The sequence below is a fragment of the Ursus americanus genome, chromosome 25 (genome assembly GCF_024610735.1).
Source record: "Ursus americanus isolate L20-20 chromosome 25, mUrsAme1.1.p, whole genome shotgun sequence".
Taxonomy (NCBI): domain Eukaryota; kingdom Metazoa; phylum Chordata; class Mammalia; order Carnivora; family Ursidae; genus Ursus; species Ursus americanus.
Window position 1 is genome coordinate 32,330,246 of NC_142151.1, and position 15,600 is coordinate 32,345,845.

Sequence of the window (15,600 nt, forward strand, 5' to 3'; positions counted from 1 at the left end):
AGTGTTAATAGGCAAGGACTTACTAATGCCACCTTATTGTTTTCTGGCTTTTTTGGCATTCTCTGGCTCCTTTCTCCCCTTGCAGCCTTCCTTTGTGAATTGGTGATTTTCTATAGTAGTTCTCTCTCTGATTCCTTTCTCTTAATCTATGAGTATACTACATGTTTTTGTTTTGTGGTAACAACCTAACTTCAACTGCACACAAAACCTCTACACTTTCACTCTCCCTCTTCTAAGTTTTTGATATCACAACTTATCTCTTTTTTATATTGAAATTATACTAGTTATAGTTATTTTTAATACTTTGTCCTTTATACTAATATTTAAGTGGTTAACACACCATCATATTAGAATATTCTGACTTTGACCATATATTTACCTTTACTACTGTTGTATATTTTCATGTTTTTTCATGTTACTAGTTAGCTTCATTTCAATTTCAAGAACTCCTTTCAGCCTGTCTTGTAAGGCAGGTCTAGTGGCAATGGATTCCCTCAGCTTTTGTTTGTCTAGGGAAGACTTTATTTCTCCTTAATTTCTGAAAGATGATTTTGCTGAATTATGCACTTTCCTATGCCTTGGAAATATCTTGTATTGCTCAGGTCACAGCTATATTAAAGAATTGTATCTTTCATATTATATAGGAAATCTAAAATAGCTAAAAATATAAAATTTATATATATTTTATTTGAATTAAGAGAGTAGAATTCTATGATAGACTATTTTCCTCATGATTTTATGCTTTATAACCTAAATTAAAAAATTAAAATCAGCCTACTTAACACATTAATATCTGAAACTTAAGCTTTGGCAGGATAATTTAGTTGTCAGATTCAGAAGGTTTCCCTAAAGACTTTAAAGCCTATAGAGGAAGAGACAATGATTCTGTCACAAAATATTATTTTATGCTAAACATAAGAATTCATGACACTGCTCACAACCAACATCTTCTTACTGAGAATGCAGTTCTTCATTCTCCCATCCTTCAAGTAGCTTCTTACTACTAACATAAGTCATACTTTAACGCAAAGAACCTCACAAACCCTCACGTGCCTAACTACAACATGTGATCTAAAAATTAGGCCCATGGGCAGGATGGTACAAGCACTTTTTGACAAGAGAAAAGGAGCAAGAGAGACATGTGACAGTACCATACTTGATGTGACTTCTATGTTTGTTCTGATTCTGTACTTCCAGCCTAAGTGGTGTATTAGGTTCCACAGAATAGTCTTCTAATACAGTAGGAGTGCTCTGTGATATCTACCTAACCCGGGGTGATGACAGATGGAAAAGATGAGCATGAGTGTGTCTCTTCTTCAAATTTCAATGTTTCTAAATTGTTACAAGGAAAGATAGCTAAAGACTTCAGAAGAAACAATATTCTTTTAAAATATTTCTATGCTTACTTTACACTCATTCGTAATTTTTAAAATTAAGGTAGTTTCAAATCATTAATTAATAATATAGCATAACTGTAATAAAGAGTATTTTATGGAGGCTCTTAAAACATAAGTGAACAATTTTAGAACATATGAATGTATACAGCTTGATAAAGAGATTAGTATACTAAGTACAATTTTGTCTGTGAGAAGAGATAATCTGACATCTCAAGCAATCAAACTACTCCTTCGACTTGCCTGCTCTTCCTTGAAATTAACATCTATAGTCTTTGAGTGCTCATTATATCTAGATAGATGTGAAAATAAAAAGAAGAGGTCTTGTCCTGGAAACTCTTACAATCAAAGCAATAACAACTTTTTGGATAACTGAATGTTTATTTCCTTAATAGTTTCTCTCAATGAAAACATGCTTAAAGATTATAAACTGAGGAGGTTAAGGAATCAAGATAATTCAAAACCAAACTGAAATTTTCTCGTGATATAAAATATGTACCTACCTTTGTGGAATATAGAACATATGTTGGGGAGGTGGTTTATAGAGGACTCCTTCATACACAGGCCAGAGCCCGCTTAAAATTCTGAAGAGAGAACTTTTCCCACAACCATTAGGACCAGTTATCAAAAGATGCATTCCTTCTTGTACCTAAAGTAAGAAATAAAATTACAAATTGCAATATTTAAAAATGATTTCATTTGGTAGCATTTAAAAGTGATTCATTTTTTAAAAACTTTCAAACACATGATAACCCAGGGTAGGCAAGGAGTCAAAAGTATATATATATCAGGATGGAGAACATCAAATTTGGCTTTTGACTATGCTCTGAAGCTAAAAGTATGATAAAGTAATCCAACTCCAAAGGAAATGGATCTTCTTGGAATGAGTACTGCCTTTCTAAAATTTTAATTGAGGTCTTGTCATCAGGCACACACACACATATGTAGAAACACAGCCATATGGGAGATAAGAAAGTATATATTTTTTAATTAAAATACATTACATTTTACTTTATTTATATTAATATTTGGTTAAATTTATATTGAATTCAAATACAACTTTGTTGTTTTTGTCAGTTGGAGTTATTAGCTACAAAGCTATTCTAAGATCCAGCTGGGTAGCTTAATTTTGTACTTCGGCAGTCTGAAATATTACACAGTCAGAAAAGCCCATAATCAGACAGATGAAATTACTCTAATTCTGTTTTATTCACAGATGGAGAAAATACATGTACCAAACCAGGACAGAGGAAAGCAAGAGGATTATATCTTAGTCTTATGTCTAGGAATGAATTTAAAACATATATATATATATATATATATATATCTTTTTTTATCCGGGAGTTATTTATCCATTATCAACCGGGTGCTTCTCTTTAGAATCTTCCATCTTATTTGTCATTTAAATTTTAACAGTTAAATTTCATGAGTTCCCATTCCACCCAATAGGATCAGGAAGTTGTCTTCGTATGGTATTTAAAGAGTATTAGAAAGAATAAGGAAAAGGAACAACATTTAAAAATTTGCTCTAAGAACAACGATAACATTTCTGAGAACAAATGATATTTTATAATGGTGATTAAAAAGTGAATGCAGCATCAAGTATGAGAGGCAGAAATCTACAGTATGCTTGTAGATAAAGCTTTGTATAATATGGATACAAATATCTAAGTATTAATGATATAGAGTATATCATACTGAAAATTCAAAGATGAAAAAACATTATATTATTTGGGTTATGCCAGTATAAGGGGTCAGTTCCATGTCTACACATTGTGTGTAACATAAGCTGAAATCTTTTTGTTGAAAGAAGGTGGTGGAGAGAGGGAGGAAGGGAAGGAAAAGAGAAGGGTTGGATGGAGTTAAGATAAGGGAACTAGGAATGTATATAATAAGTGTATGTAAAGCAAAATGGTTCAGATTTACATTCTGTCTAAATAATTAGATATTTCCTCAGTAAACATTGATTATTCACCATGTGCCAGACATTCTTTCAGGCACAAGGGATACAGGGCTACCCAAGACAAATTCTCTGTTCTCACGATTTACATTACAGTGGGAAACATGGCAAAAAAGAAGTTAACAAAAAATTAGGTAGTGATGGGCGCCTGGGTGGTGCAGTCGTTAAGCGTCTGCCTTCGGCTCAGGGCATGCTCCTAGCGTTCTGGGATTGAGCCCCACATCAGGTTCCTCTGCTAGGAGCCTGTTTCTTCCTCTCCCACTCCCCCTGCTTGTGTTCCCTCTCTCGCTGGCTGTCTCTGTCAAATAAATAAATAAATAAATAAATAAATAAATAAATAAATAAAATCTTTTTAAAAAATTAGGTAGTGATAAATGCTATTATAATAGCAAAAGAAGAAAGATGCATTTGGGAAAGATGGTGACATTGTGGGGTTGGAGGCTGTGGGGGGGTGGTGAGGAGAGCTTCTTTTGATTGGGTGGTCAAGAAAATCCTCTTTGAAGAGGTAATATTTCACCTGAGCCTGTGTGACAAGAAAAAACCAGTCAGAGCTGGAGGAAGAGCATTTCAGGCACTGGAGGCAGCTACCACAAGGATATGACAGGAGTGAGCTTGAGTCTAAACATTTTACTATAGATATTTTTTCTCCCTAATTGTAGCCAAACTGACAAGCTATTTTGATAGAATAAAATTCAAAGAAAATCCTGGGAAGAGCCCAAAAAGAATTAATTTTGTGATTTGCTGTGCTCTTTCACTAGAGAGGTTAAGGAAGTTTAATTTTGTAGAAGCATAAATACTTCCCAAATGATTTTTTTAAAGGTATGTGCCATGGCAAAAGGCATATTCACAAAATATTTTAATAGCATCATTCTCAGGAATTCTCAGAAATTTAACACATTTTGAGTCATGATAGAAGCCTTTTCTACATTCAAATTCTTTTATTGGCATAAGTTTTCTTACGCTTAGTAAACAGCAAATGTGAAGCAAAAATAATTCCCACATTTATTGTATTTTCTTCCAAACAGTTTTTAATTCCATAATGTCTACAAAAGGATGAGAATCTTTTCCCCTAGAAACCTGTTTGTCAATGCATACAGAGGAAACAGAACTTTTATTATATTTTAGGGACCTGACCCTTTAAATAAAACTCCCTGAGTCAGAAAAATACCAATATCATAAAGTGTACTATATTAACATATATCTTTGTAGAACTTCAAAATTCATGATATTTTCATTAGATTAAGTATTTTAAAATTAATTTTTTATAAAAAATAAACTGAGCCCTGAATTTTTTCACAGGAAGAGTGTGATGTATCCACAATAATGTAGTTAGTAGGTGGCAGAATTCAAGATTTACTCTATTTAATAAATGGAGCAATAAGAATTAATATTACAAAACCTAGCCTCACAATTCTACACAAAGAGTCATAAATCGTAAATGGCTTAACTATTAATAAGTAATTAAACATTCCATGTATGCCTCTTCAAATGTTTTATTTCAAATCTACTTAAGATTATGGTGCTTCATTAGCACCTATTAGGTACTCATGGCCAGATCCAAATAATTAAATCACTCTGTAGGTCTATAAATGGAAAAATAAAGCCTAACCAAATTGTAGTTAAAACACAATTTCTCTTATATTTATTAACACAGAATCTCCCCATGTTTAGTACTTACCATCTTCCAGCCCCCTTATTCATTTGCAAACCCATCTTTAACAATTAAGGCTAGACTGAGGAACATACTAAAATCATTAGTGCATGTATTGCCATACTTGTAATTCTGTTACCAAGTCCAATCATGTCATTGTTTGAACTACACTTAGATGCCTGAATTATAGTCATTTAGGCTTATCTGAAAATTTTTGTGTACTTGAATTCCAAAATGTATGTTTTAATTTTACAATGCTTAAAATTAGGGCCTCAGGTTTGTTAAGCAATTTTTACATCTTGGTTTCTGTAGTCAAGACATAGAACAATAAATAACAAATATCTCTTATTCAAATATCTCTTATAACAAAATTAAAAACTAAATGCCAATCCATGAATCTTCTATTTTTTTCCGAATAGAAGATGTGATTATTGGAAATATAAATTAAATTTAGGTAATATTCAATAATGGAAGTAAGCTTGTTAAGGACTTCTTTCCTCATATTTTAGTAAATATATTACAATATAGGCTTTTATATTTTGAGTAATCCCTATAAGGAAAAAATTAATTTTATTTCCAGGTATTAATTTCTGATGAATTTTTCTATTGTTCCCAAAAGTTACCTTGTATAGGCCCTCAGTGCACTGAGAAATTTTGATTTTCAACCTGGGAAAAAGCAGTAGAAATCAAATTTCTCTTTCTCTTTGCTTTCTGAGGAAGTAACTGCTTCTGTAATTGAGTCACTGTGCATACCTTTCTTGATTTCCCCTCCTTTCCATATGCTCCTCCAAGTATATAACATAAGGTACATGAATTCTGAGTTGTTTTGTATTAGTGTGATGGCAACAATCAGAAGATTCTTGAATATCATCTTACTTTGAAGTTTAGCCTGGAAGCCACCACTTCTCCCGTTGGTGTAATTATGGGAACATTTTCACAAATTATTCCATGATCCACATCAATAACTCTTCCTAAAAGTTAAGGAATAGTTTAAGTTATAAAAGCCATTACATGTGGCATCTACATATAAAGCAAAATTTAATGTAAATGTGGACATTCTGACACATATATTTGGAAAATCATTCTCAGATACATGATTTTACAATAATCTAATGTCAATGTCATAATGAGAGCATGATGGGATAAACTCTATCTCATAGAACCCAGCCATATTCTTTACAATTACTTATTTCACTAAATTAACCTTTCCTACAGAAAAAAAAAATAGCACTGCAAAAAGGGAATTAAGACAAGGAAGAGTACAATTTTTAAAAATGTGATAACCATGGGGCGTCCAGGTGGCTCAGTCGTTAAGCGTCTGCCTTCAGCTCAGGTCATGATCCCAGTGTTCTGGGATTGAGCCCCGCATCGGGCTCCCCACTCAGCAGGAAGCCTGCTTCTCCCTCTCCCACTCCCCCTGCTTGTGTTCCCTCTCTCACTGCCTCTCTGTCAAATAAATAAATAAAATCTTTAAAAAAAATGTGATAACCAAACTTAAGTTTAAAAACATGGAAGGATGAAGAACAATAAGATGTTAGCTCTAATTCTGTGTTTGAATTTTAAAAGCAAACAATTTGTTCTGCATATGGGCAGTTTCCAAAAATAATTCTAGAAATTTGTCCTAAATACAAGTAGCATAATTTTTTTATGGCAATGTTAGTCACCACTCCTCAAATTGTGACACTAATTTTAGGAAGAACTGTTTAAATAAGCAAGTATTAGTTCTTTGTAACCGTTAAAAGCTATCTTCTAGAAATATTTGGTTTAGTTGCTAAAATAAACATTCAAATATAGGAAAATACAAAACATTTGATTCAATACCTTTGATCTCCAACGCATCACTAAGGGGTAATTCTATGTTAGCTCCATTCTTGCTGTGGCTTTCAGACTCTTGCAAGACAGCAGCTCTCTTATAAATGCCTCTTTTCACTTCATCAAAGACCCAAAACATATTGTACACTCGAGCAGTATAGCCTGCTAATTCTGTGATCTAAAACCAGCACAGAGGGGTAAAATAGAGTTAATATACCCAAGATAGACTTTTTAAAAAAGATATGCAATCCTATCAGCTTCCTGATTTAATGTTAAAAATCTTATTTTACTATACATGAAAAAAAATATACATCTGGTAACTATCACAAGTAACAGTAAAAGGCTTACCCAGAGAGCAACATAGCAAGTCAATGTGAGTTTGATTGGAATTACAAAACCTGTGAAATATTGTTTGTTCAAGCCACGGTTCAAAATAAAATGTAAAGATTTCAGAATGTTAGTGAGGCCTAAAGATCTTTCAGTCAAATTTCTGATTTGGCTCCATTTACAAGACAAATTTCATTTCCAGAAAATAAGAAATTTTGTGAAAAGCTTAAGGTCATAATGATCCTTTGTTTTAATATCTTTTTTAGATTTAAAAGAGAAGATTTTAAATGGAAGAAAAACACTTTTTTTTTCTTATTATGAGATGAATGTTTCTGAGTCAAATTGATTGTCAACATTCCTAAGCTTTACCAAAGGAAATACCCATCAGAGGATATCAGTATTGAGAGTGAGCTCAGTGAAAAGCTTCAAATCCTTTTCAGTCCAAATCCCACAATTCAGCTTCTTTTCAAGCCAAACATGATGTACATGCCCAAAGAAAAACATTAAATATGACTTTTATTCTAGGCGAGATTATAAAATGAGATCAATCTCTGCTTTAGTCCATAAGGCTCAATAGAATGGGGTCTTGCTCTTACTCTGCCAGTTATCCAATTTAGGTGGAATCTCCTGCTGATTCTCTGTTAAAAGAACACCTTGTTATCAGGGTAATGTGAAAGGTGACTCATCTCCCGTCAAGACCATCTTTCTCAGTGAAAAGGAAAGCACAAAAACCATTCCCTTTTAGGAATATTTACTAGGAAATTGGCACCAATATGCAAGGCATGTCACTAATTAACTGTGGAATGATACAACAATGCTGATATTTGTGTAAGATCTATGTGTGTGCAAAACCTAAGCCATAAATGTGTAGGTGTTTTTATCAAAAGCCTTCCACCATATGTCTCCACTGTGTGAGAGGTCTGTCATTAGCATTGCATTTCTATATATTAATATTGTAACTAATTAAGGGGTAATTTCTAAAATGTTATCTTGAAGAATCTCTTGAGTTCCACAGTGGAGGAAACAGAGCTAAGAATTAACAAAATACAGATTCAAAAGAAACCAGGGTAAATATATTTGCATAGAGAAAATAATCCAAAACTAAATGCATGGGTCAGCTAAGGAAAGGCAGGAGGCAATGAGTTAACACACTAGGATGCAGGATGGAGTGGGCAGAGTGTCTGAAAAAAACTGAGAACGTGACTGGGCAAATGACTTTGGGATACACGGCAGGGAGTTTGCCCTGGGACTCTTATTCTGAAAAGGAATCTTGTTCCCTGTGGCACTAGCAGAGGGAAGGCTCAGTGCTTTCATGTGCTGTCACAGTGGTAATAAGATTCTTTAGAAGTGAGCATTCTATGATCCCAAGCACATTCAGGGAAAATAAAGCAAAATGCAATTATTTCTTGTATTGGATACAATGTGGAAAAACTAGTCGATATTCTTTCTGGGACTTAGCAAAGTATTTTAATATGAGATGGATAAAATTTTGATTTGTCACTTAATTTTAATAAGGGATTTATTACATCAAAAACCTATCCCCAACACTGTATCTACAGATTATCAAAATTACTATTTGAAAAATGTTTTAAAAGATTTTTTAATTTATTTTAGAGAGAGTGAGAGAGAGAGAGAACACCAGCAGGGGCAGGGGCAGAGGGAGAGAGAGAGAGAGAATCCACAAGCTAACTCCCTGCTTGAGCATGGAACCTGGCAATGGGCTCGATCCCAGGAACCTGAGATCATGACCTGAGCTGAAACCAAGAGTCAGCCGCTTAACTGACTAAGTCACCTAGGCGCTCCTGAAAAAATTTTTAAAAACTGAGTTGTTTTGGTGTGTGGCCCTAAACAATTGGTTTTACTTTTTTAAAGAAACCCAATTCAATAAATCAATTTTTGAATGACACTGAAAACTTTGTGAGCAAATCGCAAAACTTTGTTACTCTTTTATGTGGTCTATTCAAGGATGATTTAATTGGCAGATGAATTTATAATGATGCTCTGGTGATTCATATCGGTACGAAAGCCACAAGAGTAATTAATGGTGAAAATGACTGGCCTTGGGAATATCGTATAATATCTGAAATAAATAATTTCTAATTTTAACCCTCTGATATCTACAAGTCTTATCACCATTCTTTCAGCAAGTATTTCTTAATTACATGCAATATTTCAAGCATTAAAATGAATATTAAGAATGCAAACATGAGTAAACTGTTGCTGCTTTCCACTCAGGGTCTGGTGCGGAGATGAGCGATTATAATGTGGTATTGCCCAGAACACAAAGAAGGAAGACCCAGACTTTGCAGGGAACGTGAGAACAAAGTAGAATCACAAGAGGTTTTTATATGTGGTTGGTGAGGTTTGACTTGTCATGAAGGATGAGTAAAGGTTTGCAAGGTATATAAATATTATTGGCTAACAGTTACTGAGTTCCTAAATATGTGTTGTTTTAAATATTCTATATATATATTAACTCACAACAACCCTACCAAGTAATGCTATCACTATCTTCACCCTACAGACAAGGAAACAAACACAGACAGATTAAGGATCTTGATCAAGTTCACATAATTTGCAAATACTGGAACAAGATTTTAAATGTAGGTGCTCTGGTTTAAAGTTTAAAAACAAATATGTCATACTACAGACAGGAAAAGAGGAGTTACAATTAAGAGTGTAAAAACTAGTGTATTAGCAGCAATACACTTGGGAGTTGCTGCCCTTTATCTTGATTATACTCTTAGGAATTTTTAGTAGAGAAAAGATATGTTTCCAAAATGCTAAGTATATCTGATAATTTACATTTTTCTTGATTTTCTTATGTATTATTTTAATCAAATTGACAACAAGAAATGCCAGTACCTCTTTGTATGAAGACATAATCCTTTCAATAGCATCAGCTCCAGAGGCCAGTAAATTTCGAGCAGTGGTAAAGGCTTCTGTCCGCTCACTAACCATTGCTTGTTTTTGGCCATCCTCTAGATCTAAAAGCAAATTACAAAACTATTGAGTTTTTCAGGTGACTATTTTATTTTTAAAAAAGAAATTGCAGCTAAAAAACCCACATGTAAATATTTCATTAGTATCAGCAATTTCCTAGAAATTTAATGAATTATTGAAAATATAAAATTTGTTCCAGATTTTATTCAAAGCTTCCTTTTGTTTTATTATTTTTCTAGGAGGAGAGGTAAAACACTTAATTAACAACTAAGACTGTTTTCATTTAGCATTCTTTTAACCCTTTCCAAATTCAACTCTCTGCCCTTCCTATGGCTAGGCAATAAAATACTACTGATTTGGTCAAGAAAATACTAATAACTGGAATATAAGCAAATATTTCTAGTGTGGTTCCTTCAATAGAACTGCACATTAGCTGACCTTCATAATCTAGACTCAGTTTATCTATTTCACCCAAACTGCACCTACATTCCACAGCACCTCAAACGAGCCATACTCCATTTATGCTTTGGGATTTGCATATACCATTTCTTCTGACTGTAATCTACTTCCCTTCCTTTTTTGCCAAGTTCTTTCTTCAAGAAAGTTAACTCTTTAATACAGGTTTCCCTGGAAAACCTTGTCTGGCTTTTCCAATGGACTACAAAGTCCTTAAAGATAAAGACTATGCTTTATATTCTTTATTCCCGGTACAAAACAGAGTGTCTAGCACGTAGTACTCCTGAATGTATACTGAATGAATGCATAGATAAGTAAATGGATAGATGGATGAACATCCTAAATTACTGTCAATGCAGAATTATGGTCAAGAGTAGGAGTTAGACTAGGTTTCAGTCCAGGCTCTACCACTTATTGACAAATGGTAAGACAAGTAGAACAAGCCAATTATCTTCTCCAAGCCTATTTTCTCATGTGTAAATGAGGGAATTAATACTACTATTTGAAACAATTCTATCTCAGAGGATTGTTGTGGGGCTTAAAGGTGAAACGCAAATGAAGTATTAGCCTAATCCACGGCCTATAATAAGTGCTCTAAATATTAGCTGTTATTACTTTCTCTGGTAATTATTGTTATTATTGCATATGTACTCAATTTAGTCTTATTCTTCTAAATTATTCTCCCCAGTCATTACTTTAAACTTCCCATCAATATGATTCTCTCTTTGGTTCTTCGATAAATTATCTCCAAAGTTCTAAATTAAATACTGTGAATTGATGAAAGTATTAGAATGATTTGATAGCCATTGGCCCATTTTTATACATTTCTCTCTGGTTCATCTCAGTGTGAAGATTTTTTGTTTTTGTTTTCTATAGCAATGCAGATATTTAACTTGTGCCCTCCTGGGACTACCAGATACTTTTACCTTTACCTGCTCATAAACACCTCAGCTGAGTTTGAAAGGGATCCATGCATAATATAAGGTAAAATGTGATTTTCAGCTCTTTCCTTAGGGGCCTCACAGTTTGGTAGGAGAGGGAAGACAAGTTCCCAAATAACTGTACAGAGCAGCCTATGATGAGAGTTAACATGAAGTGTTTGCAGAGGCAAAAATCATTTCTTGGTGCAAGAGACAGGAAATGTTTCCTGGCGGAGCGTACTGTGAGAGAGGCCTTGAAGACGATGCACAATTTTAATAGACCACAAGTACGGCATAAGCATGGCACAGAGAAAGGAAATTTCAGACAATGCCAATTGAATGATAAATAGCATAGTCATGTTACAGTATGGGTGGTGTCAAGCACAGATTTCACTTGAGTATCAGAATCACCGTGTGTTCATGGGGACCTTTTATGAAAGTCCAATATGGCCCCTCCTAGAGCTACTGTCAATCACTGCTCTGGGAGCTACCGTTAGTTCCCTTGAAGTTAGTTAGTTTCCCTCAGACTGGAAAAAAAAAAAAAAAGGCTCCGAGTGCTGGTAGAAGTGAGGAGTGAAAGACATGACTGGATAAATAGACTGGGAACAGAATGTAGATATTCTTAAACACATTTAAATGTGTGATAAAATTTAGATAGCCACAAAAAAATTACCGAAGGATTCTCAGCAAGCTACCAAAATAATGAATTGCTGTATCAGTTAAAGTTCTAAGAATAGTTTGGGCTTATAGAGAATCTGGCTGATGATCTAAAATAATTATGGAATTTTATGAATCTGGGTTAAAAGGGGTTTGAGTAGCAGCTTGCATCGACAGCCTCTGTTAAGAAGGAAAAACACGAGCACAGATGGACGCGTGTTTGATATGGCATGGTACTTTCCCTGTTGCTTGGGCAGATTAATGCCTACTGGGTTTTCTTCATGCTTTTAGCAACAAAATTACGAATAGCTGTGAACAGATTTCATCTGACTTTTATTCTACTGGTTGTTTTTTGGCAGGTACTATGAGAACAGTGCCCATAGTATTTTGCCATGCACACAACAGCCAACTGCATAACCTCTATGAAAAAGCCAGATTGCTTAGTTTCAGAATATAAATTCATTACCTCAGACACTTATTTATTTTGTACCATAGGTCAACACATTTTATTTTCCTCACCAAATATTTTAAATATTTTTGCCGAATGCTTCTCATTTAAAGATGTAATATTTAACATTAGATCTGCTCATTTTACTGCTACTTTTCAGCTCTGCTAATAGAAAGTATTATATTGAAAATGGTGACATCTGTTGTTATTCACTGAAAAGGTGAGAAAGGGTTTAGAAACTAAGGTTATGTTATTATACACTTGTCAAAACCCATGCAAGTGTACAATGCAAAGAATAACCCTAATGTGAACTGTGCACTCCAGTTAATAATGCACGCATATTGATTCATCAGTTGTAACAAATGTACCACACAAATACAAGATGTAAATAATGGGAGAAATTGTGGGAGAGAGGGGATATTTGGAACGCTTTGTGCTTTCTCATCAATTTTTCCTTAAACCTAAAATGGCTCTAAGAAAATTAAGTCTATTAATTTTTTTAAAATGAAAAAAAAAGGTAAGTTATTCCTCTGTGCTTTTTCTTTGGATTTATAATCTGAGTTTATTTCTTTTCATTTGCATTTTACCTTTATCACCTTGACAAATCTCGGCAAAAACTTATGGTCTTCTAACATATATAAATATCAAATCTAATTGGATTGAAGGTCCCCATGTGAAATGAAAAACCAATAAATTTCTAGAAGATAAAATAGGAAAGTATCTTCATGGCCTTGGATTAGGCAAGTATTTCTTAAATAAGACCTAAAACCACTGACTGCACACACAAAATGATTGATAAACTTAACTATGTTAAAATTATGAACTCCTCTTATACGCTGTTAAGACACTGAAAAAGTAAGAATAGAGTGGGAAAATTAGTATCTGAGATTGTGTGTGTGTATATCTGATGAAAGTCACATTACAGAGTAGGAAAGAGCTTTTACAAATCAATAAAAAAACACCAGATAAATCCATTTAAAAGTGAACAAAAAACTCATTGCTACTTCATAAGAAAAGCTATCTAAATGGTGAATAAGCAAAAACTACTTAATCTCATTACCCATCAGAAAAATGCAAATTAAAACCACAATGATGTACCACTATGCACTCTTGAGAACATTAAATTGAAAAAGACTGACATCATATATTGACAAGTGTTTGTGGAGCAACTAGAACTCTCATATGTATTGTATGATATTATTTATACAAGTTTCAAACCCAGCAAACACTAACAAATGGTTAGTAAAATAATGATATTTACTTCATCTTTACTGTGGCATGTTGGGGGGAGGAGTAAGTGGGGATGGGATAGTAGGCTGAGGATGGGGGTAAAACTGGAAGGACACAGAGTTTCTGGGATGAAGGTATGTTTCTGTTTTTTTGCGAGTGGTGACTACGTGTATGTGTTAACTTTGTGGCAGTTCATTCATTGAGTGGTACACTAACGACAGAGTCCTAGGGTCCTTTATGGCCTGTATGTTATACTTGAAAAATTATAGCTACCTAGCATAGCTATGTAATAGGGATAACTAATTACAACTAAAAAGTACATCTTTCATATGTTTTGCTAATTATTGTTACAATAATTGGTCAACAGGAGAGGAAGTATATCCAAATTGACCCATAATATAAAATTATATTCCAATAATTTGACATTAGAATATGAGACACTAACACAGCAGGTGTTATGGATATAGTCTTGTTGGAGGTACATTTTAGGAATAAAAAACATCGCCCTGTTACTAGGTGATGATCGAGTTTAGTTCCATTCTTAAGAACAGTGCCTCTCAGTGGCTACTTTTGACGTGCCACCTTACACTAGCAGACCACCCACAGACAGACACCATTGGCAGTGCTAGCGGCTTAGATGCTTCTTCCCTGTTAATGTCTGTGATAAGGTCTGGCAGGAGGGACCTATAAACAGTTTTCCTTGGCCTTGCCCAGAACTGTTCTTGATATGAAGAAAAGTGGCCTATAACATTAAAAAAATTGAGATGATACCAGATGGCCGATAGACACAGAAAAGATGCTCAACATCACTCATTTTCAGGGAAATGCAAATCAAAACTACAATGAGGTATCATCTCACACCTACTAGAATGGCTAAAACCCAAAACACAAGAAACAACAAGTGTTGGCAAGGATGTGGAGAAAAAGGAACTCTCAAGTGCTGTTGGGGGAGGCAAACTGGTGCAGCCACTGTGGAAAACAGTGTGGAGGTTCCTCAAAAAATTAAAAATAGAGCTACCATATGATCTAGTTGTTTTACCTAAAGAATACAAAAACACTAATTCAAAGGGATACATGTACCCCTATATTTATGGCGGCATTATTTACAATAGCCAAAATATGGTATTGATGGATTGGATTGATCAATTGATGATCAATTGATGAACAGATAAAAAAGATGTGGTATACATACACAATGGAATATTATTCATCCATAAGAAAGAATGAAATCTTGCCATTTGCAACAACATGGATAGAGTTAGAGATTATAATGCTAAGCAAAATGAGTCAGTCAGAGAAAGACAAATACCATATGATTTCACTCATGTGGCATTTAAGAAACAAAACAAATGAGAAAAGGAAAAAAAAGAAAGAGAGAGAGACAAACCAAGAAACAGACTCTTAACTATAATGGTTATCAGAGGGGAGGTGGGTAGGGGGGATGTGTGAGATAGGTGATGGGGATTAAGGAGTGCACTTGCCTTGGTGAGCACCGGGTGATGTATGGAATAGTTGAATCACAATATTGTACACCTGAAACTAATATAACACTATGTTAACTATACTGAACTTAACATTTAAAAAAAATGAGATGATAGCTCCCAGGTAACTATTTTCTTCATATAATTTCAATCTCTCTCTTAATATAAAATAAAGGCGGAAATATCCTCTAAAAATACAAAATAGAAAATATACATAATTAACTATTTCAGTGCCTCTTTTTCAACCATCTGGTTACATGATTACTTAGTGTCAATCTAATTTAAATCCTTTCTAGAGCAAGTTCCAATATAGCTAATATG

The 15,600-nt window shown here is 34.0% G+C and overlaps 1 protein-coding gene across 1 annotated transcript in view; it reads right to left on the reverse strand.

Moving 5' to 3' along the window:
• The window catches only part of ABCD2 (ATP binding cassette subfamily D member 2), a 60,093-nt gene that overhangs the window by 38,445 nt on the left and 6,048 nt on the right, over positions 1–15,600 (reverse strand). Inside the window, exons 3-6 of the mRNA XM_045776514.1 lie at positions 10,010–10,131; positions 6,827–6,995; positions 5,882–5,976; positions 1,898–2,043 (exon numbers count right to left, since the gene is read on the reverse strand). Coding sequence (XP_045632470.1) covers positions 1,898–2,043; positions 5,882–5,976; positions 6,827–6,995; positions 10,010–10,131 — 532 coding nt within the window. The remainder of the gene's footprint in view (positions 1–1,897; positions 2,044–5,881; positions 5,977–6,826; positions 6,996–10,009; positions 10,132–15,600) is intronic.